We start from the raw sequence: 8,860 nt of genomic DNA, 5'->3' as shown, positions 1-8,860 counted from the left end.
TCCTCAGGGAAAGGATTAATCGTTTTACATGGACCAAAGTGGTTCCAGCACCGTAGACTGCTGACTCCTGCATTTCATAATGATATTTTGAAATCTTATGTGTCGCTGATGGCGGATTCCACCAAAGTGATGTTGGTAGGTAACCCTCTGCTACTGTCGTCGTTCTGAACCTTCCCCTTCCCGCACTGAAACATAAGGCCTGTCAAGCTGCACTTTATGCTCATTCGATACAGTGAGACAAGCTGGCGTGAGATGTTCCTCACCATTTCCATCCTAGAAATAAATCACATCTGGCTACCAATGTGGGCCAGTCTCAGGGATGGCCGTAGACTCCATGTAACAGTGGCCTAGTATACTATATTCCTAACCCTGTCTTCTTACCCTTGGGTCAGTGGCATCAAGAGGAGCACCGGGGGGCTCCTGTTAACATTGCTGCTTGAAACTGAATTGTGATTCGAACTAGAGTAATTCTTCAGCCCATTCTATAGCCTGTGTGTAACAAAGGCCCAGATTCTCTTCTCCTCTACCCTAGTATAAATCAGTAGTAAGCCCATTGGCATCAGTGGAATTACAGTGGTGTATGCAAAGGGAGAATCAGGCCTAATATGTTTTTAGTCATCAGCCTCTGCCTCCAGATCTAATCACCGCTGTCTTTTATTTAACTAACTCACCTAAACAGCACTGTTACAGTAGCCAAGTGTGAACCTAGTCCCCACTAGATGAAAGGCTTCCATACATGATCTGCTAAGAAAGTCAATGTAAATTCAGTATGGCAACCCCGCCACCCCCACCCCCGATTCACCAACTTCCAGATGTTCCTTCTGCTTCATGTGGCCGAACGACCATAGCAATATGCTGGGCTGTACATCTATTCATAAACTTTTTCTTGCCAATGTGTTTGAAATACCAACAAGAAGTTAGTCCTATAAAAGATATTCCTCACTTACCATGTCTCTGGCCATGTCTCCACTTACAAGCTTACAGTGGCACAGTTGCACCGATACAGCTGTGCCGCTGTAAGATCGCCCGGGTAGCCGTGTCATGCCAATAGGATAGAGCTGTTCTGTCAACAGAATAAAACCAGCTCAACGAGCGGCGGTAGCTGTGTCATCGGGAGAGCGTCTCCCACCGGTATAGCGCTGTGCACACAAGTGCATATGCTGGAAAAGCTGATACCGCTCAAGGGGGTGTTTTTTCACACCCCTGAGTGGCAAAAGTTTTGCAGACATAATGTTAGTGTAGACACGGCCTCTCTAAACAAGAATAAAGTATTATGAATAACGTATGGCATGGAATTCGCTTAACTTTGTCGCTGCACAAGTTGAGTGTAAATATCCAAAACAAGGTGGGTGAACTGACCCAACCTTGGTTGGACCGACAAGCTCTCTCACCAACACAAGTTCGTCCAATCAAAGATATGACCTCACCCACCTTGTCTCAATCTTTTATGGTAATTTCTTAAATACCCAACCTCATCTACATTGTCTCATTAATATCCTCGGACTGACGTGGCTACAACTACACTGCATACATGAAAGAGTGAGTCATAATCAACTATTGAAACCGATTAGTAAGGAATTGTTTAATTCATCCTTGTTTGGAATCTTTAAATCAAGACTCGATGTCTTTCTAAAAGATATGCTCTAATTCAACCCCAAATCCTCTGTTTCTTCACTTCTACACCATACCCCTAATGTTGTACAGATTGCAAATGAATCTCAGATCCTACAGACAAAGAAATTATTTAAAGGACGATGGCTGAGATTTTGGTCATCTGAGAAATTCCATTTGTTTTGTGAATGCTGACCCCTCTTTTTTACGTTAGGATAAATGGGAAAAGCGGACAACAAAGGACAAGTCGCTGGATATCTTTGACGATGTTGGCTTGATGGCTTTAGATAGCATGCTGAAATGCACCTTTAGTTATCAAAGCAACTGCCAGTACAGGTCTGTATGAGAAGAACAGTGGTTTTGCCTTTAAGGCACTGGACTCAAAGTCAGGAGCTCTGAGTTTAATTTCTGGCTGTACCAGAGACTTCTTGGGTGACTTAGGGAAAGCAATTTAGGCTGGGATTTTCAATAAAAGCAAGGAACATCCACAAATTCCTGTGGTCACGGGGGGTGAGAAAGTATGAAGTTGCACTGAGGTAGCATAAATGTCCCTCTTTAATTAACACTAGGGCTGTCGATTAATAGCAGTTAGCTCACGTGATTAACTGAAAAAAATTAATTGCGATTAATTGCAGTTTTAATCACACTGTTAAACAATAGAATACCAATTGAAATGTATTAAATATTTAGGATGTTTGTCTACATTTTCAAATATATTTATTTCAATTACAACAGAGAATACAAAGTGTACAGTGCTCACTTTATATTATTTTTTATTACAAATATTGGCACCGTAAAAATCATAAGCAAAAGAAATAGTATTTTTCAATTCACCTCATCCAAGTACCGTAGTGCAATCTCTTTATTGTAAAAATGCAACTTACAAATGTAGATTTTTTTTGTTACATAACTGCACTCAAAAACAAAACAATGTAAAACTTTAGAGCCTACAAGTCCACTCAGTCCTACTTCTTGTTCAGCCAATCGCTAAGAGAAACAAGTTTGTTTACATTTACGGGAGATAATGCTGCCTGCTTCTTATTTACAATGTCATCTGAAAGTGAGAATAGGTGTTTTGTAGCCGACTTTGCCAGGTATTTACATGCCAGATCTGCTAAATATTCGTATGCCCCTTCATGCTTTGGCCACCATTCCAGAGGACATGCTTCCATGTTGAGGACATGCTTCCATGCTGATGACGCTCGTTAAAAATAATTGATTAATTAAATTTGTGACTGAACTCCTTGGGGGAGAAATGTATGTCTCCTGTTCTGTGTTTTACCTGCATTCTGCCATATATTTCATGTTATAGCAGGCTCAGATGATGACCCAGCACATGTTGTTCATTTTAAGAACACTTTCACTGCAGATCTGACAAACCAAAGAAGGTACCAATGTGAGATTTCTAAAGACTCGACCCAGGATTTAAGAATCTGAAGTGCCTTACAAAATCTGATCTGGACAGAGTGTGGAGCATGCTTTCAGAAGTCTTAAAAGAGCAACACTCCAATGCGGAAACTATAGACCCCAAACCACCAAAAAAGAAAATCAACCTTCTGCTGGTGGCATATGACTCAGATGATGAAAACGAACATGCATCAGTCCGCACTGCTTTGGATCATTATCGAGCAGAATCCATCATCAGCATGGACGCATGTCCTCTGGAATGGTGGTTGAAGCATAAAGCAACATATGAATCTTTAGCACATCTGGCGCATAAATATCTTGCAATGCCAGCTACAATAGTGACACTTTGTATTCTGTGTTGTAATTGAAATCAATATATTTGAAAAAGTGGAAAACATCCAAAAATATTTATATAAATAGTATTCTATTATTGTTTAACAGCGCAATTAATTTTTTTAATTGCTCAACAGCCCTAATTAACACACATTAAACTCCCCTTTTTTGTCTTCCCTTTAGCGAGAATACATTTCTCAAAGCTATACGACAGCTCACATCCATGGTACAAGAGAGAACGAGGACGTTTCTGTACCACAATGACCTCATCTACTGGTTCAGTCCCCATGGGCGTCGCTTCCGGAATGCCTGCAGAATAGTCCATCGCCATACAGGTATTTCTTTCCTCTCTTGACTCAAGACTTTCGTCTGTACAATTGAGACATTAGCCATGCTCAAGATACTGGGTCTCTTAAGAGGGATGGCCTTCTGGGCAGACAGGGGAGACACACTGGAAGATATTAGATTAAAAAAGTGGGGGTATGTGGTGGTAGAGACCTTGAATGTTCCTCAGATTACCTGGGTCCTGAAATTTATGCTTTAGGGAATCTCCACTAACCAGGAGAACCCCACATTCTGGTCCATTAACTGAATCATCCAGTGGAATCAGAGAAAAAAGAAATCTAGAGTGCTATGTCATTTAATCCAATGGTTCTCAAACTGCGCTCGTGGGGTACAGTCAGTCCACAGAGACCTGCCTGGCAATCTGCAGAATGAAATCTGCTAAGAACCAAGCAGTGGTGGGATTGGAATGTTGCAATGGGATGGGAATATGACCCATGAGATAATCCTTGTCTTACTAAGTGGTCCTGGAACAAAAAGGTAGGAGAATCTATGGAGCTATTCCATGAGATGGTTTTGTGATTATAACAGGACTTGGAGCCAGGAGATCTGAGATATATTCTTGCATTTGCTACAGATTTCTCATGTGACATTGAAACAAAATCACTTAATACTTCTGTGCCCTAAATTTCCTTACCCAGGAAAAGGGGGAAATACCACATAACGTACATACTTCACAGAAGAGTTCTGAGAATACTGAATGTAAAGAACTTGGAGATTCTCTGTTGAAAGGTGCAAAGTATTCTTTTTTCTAGTGATTTGACTGGTCCTTTTTTAAATGTATCTAGAGATGCGGCTTCCACCATTTGCCTTCCCAGGTGATTGAATTACTAGTGAATCACAGTGATATTTTAACTAAATCATATGTTGATCATTCTTTCCCTAGAGAAGGTGATCAAGGAGAGGAAGGAGTGGCTCAAGGATGAGCGAGAGCTTGAAAAGATCCAGAAGAAGAGGCACTTGGACTTTCTGGATATTCTTCTGTGTGCCAAGGTGAGTCTTGAAGAACACACATGAACTAACTGTAACTATAGCATGGGCACATTTCATTAAGAATCATTGGCAGATACCTGAGCATTGCTGACTTCAGTTTCCTCACCAGATATTCCCTTTTCTAATCTTTTTGGCCGTTGTGTGTGCTTGGAATGTCTGGATGCAATAGGTCAAATTCAACCATGCTATAAATGGGCGGTGAATTTGGTTGGATGTGCTTGTTTTTTTAACAAAGTCAATTGAAATATTTTAAAATGGTTGAAATCTAAATGAAATATTTCAAGTTTGTTGAAACAAAATGTTTCATTCAATTTAACTTTTCAATTTGCCAAAAATTTTGAAAAAAAAATTGATTGTCTTCAACCTGAAATCATTTTTCAACACTTTTTTCAGAATTGCAAGAGAACTGAATAATCCATTATTCACCCAGCTCTAGCTAAAAGGACTGTGTTTGTCTGTGCCAGACCTGCACTACCTGATGTCACAGCAAAATTGGTTCTTCTTCTTTCTCAGATTCCACCTATGTGAATTCATTATACAACAATGTGGCCACAGGGTGTCTAAGTGGTTGGATTGAATTAATTCTTGATATGCAACTCCTCAAATGGTATATATATATATATATATATATATATATATATATATTGAGGGATTCTTGTGGGAATGCAGAACATGAACAAAAGAACACAGGAATTGCCACTGGATCAGACATGAGGCCCATCTAGTCCTGTCTCTGACAGTGGCCAGCTCCTAAAAGAGAAGTTGTACGAACCCTGCAGTGGCAGATGTGGGATAATCTGCCCACCACTTAGGTTTTATCCTCATCTCTAATAGTTAGAGATTGTCTTAAACCCTGAAGCATGAGGTTTAATTGCAAACTTGTCCATTCCAAAATTAGGATGAAAATGGAGAAGGATTACCTGATGAAGATATACGTGCCGAGGCAGACACTTTCATGTTTGCGGGTCATGATACCACAGGCACTGGGATCTCCTGGCTCTTATACTGCATGGCCCTGCACCCAGAGCACCAGCAGAGATGCAGGGAAGAGATCAAGGAGATTCTGGGAGACAGAGAGACCATTCAGTGGTGAGACTTCACCTTCTTTATTGCACACTGTTTCCTCTTGAAGATCCATGTTGGAACAGCTAATGCTGAGACTTAAGAATGTTCCAGACTCTGCTTTTAATCATTACACATTAAGACGCGGGATGGGAGTTTGAAATTTTGTGAACATCTCAAGTTAAATTTTAGGCATGTGCAGAGTCTGAGAATATAAATCTGGAGTAACTCTTCAGACTTCAGTGGAGTTACTTCAGACTTACACTGGTGCCACTGAGAACAGAATTTGGCTCTAAGAATTAACTTGCCAGACCCCCAGTCAACTCCACTGAAGTCACTTAGTGCTCCAGGGCATTCCTGCTTATATACATTAACTGGGCATCTGGCTTAACATGCCTGTTCTGTCTTGTCACAGACACCTTAGATGTTTATTGATGAACTGCACCTTAAGGTTTGGTGGTAGGCCTGTCATCACCTACTCATGATAATTGTTGATTTGGGCATTAACTGCCATAGGTTTTATAACTGACAAACAACTACAAATGAAATGTACTAAATAAGTGCCAAGAATTATCAATGGATGAAAGCAGTCTATGGCAGAGTTAGTGCCCAAGTCATCAATGAAAATAAATAGGGAAGCACAGATCTGTCACCGTCTAAGGATTACAGCTGGCAGAAATTTGGGATTTCCAGTTTGAGAAATTTTGGCACTTGGAAATTTGACTGTGTTCCGAATCAGAACAAAAACCAACTTGTTCAAAATTTCTTGTGAACTGGAAATCCCCCAAACCATTGTTTTGGAAACAATGACATATAGTCGGGGACCCCAGAGCTTCCAGTCTCCTGGGTCATCTGGCTTCCTGGGCTGCTGGGAGTCTGGAGTCCCTGGGATCCCTGGCCCTGTGGCAGTCTGCATGGAAGGACTTTCCCACGACATCCAAGCTAAGAATCTGAGAGCTCTATCCGGGTCTCCCAAGGCTTCCAGGCTCCTAGCTGCATAACAGAGAGCCTAGAAGTCCTGGTATGGTGGGGCTGCCCCAGAGCTGCAGACTACAAAAGCGTGAGTTCCCTAGCCCCAGGGCAGTTTCCAAGGGCAGTCCCACCTGGCAGGGACCCGGTAGTTTTCCAACATAACTTCCTGAGATTCAGCAAATGTTCTTTGAACCCAAATCACATTTGTGAAAAATTGTAGGTTTGATGAACTGGCATTTTCCAATCAAACTCGGTTTCATCAGAAATTTTCCCACCAGCTCTACAAAGGATGCATTTGATCAAAAAACATCTAAGCTGTCCAATCATGTTAGAGGGACAAGGTGACCATATTTTAAAAATATACATAAAAGTTGGACTCTTTTGTGGTGACGTTTTTTGGAATTGTGAAATACTCATCCAAATCACAAAAAATATACATATTTTTTTTAATATGTGTACTGGTCTCACCTACTTCTAACTTCTAACTCCACAGCCACGTGGACATATGTCTCAGAGTGGAGGACTTTCCCTCCCAGTAACTTAGTGCCCTGAATGAGTTTATTGTGTAACCTTGAAGGAGTGTTGTTAAACATGCACTTTGAGCAAAAGAACAGCTTTGATTGAACCTGCGCTTTTAAACTTTTCCTTTCACTGCAAACAGCATTCATTACATTGAATGCTTGTTCCACTGGACTGGGGCTTCTGGTAAAAACAGAACTAATAGTACCAGATCTAGTAATAAGTCTTGGACAAACCGTTTGTAAGTTATTAAACCCAAATGTCTGAGATGGATGAAATGAAAAAATGAAGACATTGTGGGTGTCCCAAAAAGAGTTCCTGAGACAAGAGAACGGGAGCTGATTGAAAAATGCCAATTATTTTTCATGGAAAATTTAAGAACATTACTTTCAAAATTTCCCATATTTTGTTTTGATTTTTGAAGGCAAAACAAAAACAAATCTTAAAGAAATGTCAGAAAAAGATTTTTGTTTTCACAAGCGAAAACCCAAGAAAAACCTGAAAAGTCGTATTGAACATTTTTTCAGATTTTAGTTTCTGCTTTTGAAAAACCAGAACATTTCAACAACAAAAAAATAGATTTTCATCGACATTTTTCATTTTGGTCAACCCATAAAAAATTTTCCTCAAAAACTTTCATTTTGATCAAAAAGCCATTTTTCATTAAAAAATATTGTAATGAAAGAATATTGAGCTGCTGTAACCAGGATATCAGATAAGTAACTGATCCTGGTTTTGGATATCAGGTATTTTGTAGGTGGAACAGATTCTGCTCTCAGTTACAGATGGAGTAACCCACCGCATTACTCCAGTTGAACACACTGCTGGTGAGAGCAGAATTTAGGCCTCACTGCTCTTTGGGTATGGAAAAACAGAACAGTGTTTCCCACTTTTAGTCAGAATTCTTCCATTTGAAGAGAACAAGAGGGAACTTCTTTCAGACCGTAGATTCCCTTGAGGGTTTGCAATCTAAAAGATTCACTTAGAGAAACAACAGGTTGTGCAGGCAGCCTTGTATTTCTGCATTGGGGAGGAGGTTCCCATGTTCAGACATATCTTTGGTTTCTTTTCAGGAATGACCTTAGTAATATGCCCTACACCACCATGTGCATTAAAGAGAGCCTCCGCCTTTACCCTCCGGTACCTCAAGTGTATCGACAACTCAACCAACCAGTCACATTTTTCGATGGGAGGACTTTGCCAGAAGGTCTGATTCTATCCCTTTTCCTGTGTTCTTTATAAGTTTAAGGGGTGCAACTTTATATATAGTAGCTAATGGGCATTGTATGTGTGTGTATCAGCTAATTATGGACCCAAGTGATGACATTTGGATGAGGATTAAGAAAGCCTCTAAAGCTCCAGGGGTTTTGACTCCAGAGTTTGGTTTACTCCAGTTTGGAAGGTAAGCAGTGAAATAAGAATCTGAATCTTGGTTTAGTTTCTGAACCCTGCAACGTTTGCAGTGGACAAAGGAGGTGTCTGATCCAAGTTCTGATTTGGCCCTTTGTACAGAGAAGAGCAAGCCATGAAATTTAGGTCAGGTTAAAGGTTCTGATTCCAGCCACTTCCGTGCCCCTGACTCAGTGTACCTCTACAGTGCAGCCAGTGGTGTGATTTGCAC

General features: G+C 40.6%; 1 protein-coding gene across 1 annotated transcript; it reads left to right on the top strand.

The window, feature by feature from the left end:
• Nucleotides 1-6: 6 nt before the first annotated feature.
• On the top strand, nt 7-8,481 carry LOC112122483 (cytochrome P450 4B1-like; the record flags this gene model as incomplete). The annotated part of the gene is made up of 6 exons (XM_026646618.1): nt 7-135; nt 1,826-1,947; nt 3,535-3,686; nt 4,580-4,686; nt 5,585-5,775; nt 8,313-8,481. Coding segments are annotated over 6 exons (870 nt in total), but the record flags the coding sequence as incomplete, so codon positions are not given.
• Between the last annotated feature and the right edge of the window lie 379 nt (nt 8,482-8,860).

Source organism: Terrapene carolina, unplaced genomic scaffold (genome assembly GCF_002925995.2).
Source record: "Terrapene carolina triunguis isolate 2854851 unplaced genomic scaffold, T_m_triunguis-2.0 Scaffold35755, whole genome shotgun sequence".
Classification (NCBI taxonomy): Eukaryota; Metazoa; Chordata; order Testudines; family Emydidae; genus Terrapene; species Terrapene triunguis.
Note: the sequence above shows the minus strand (reverse complement) of the source record. Positions and strands in the feature narration are given on the sequence as shown.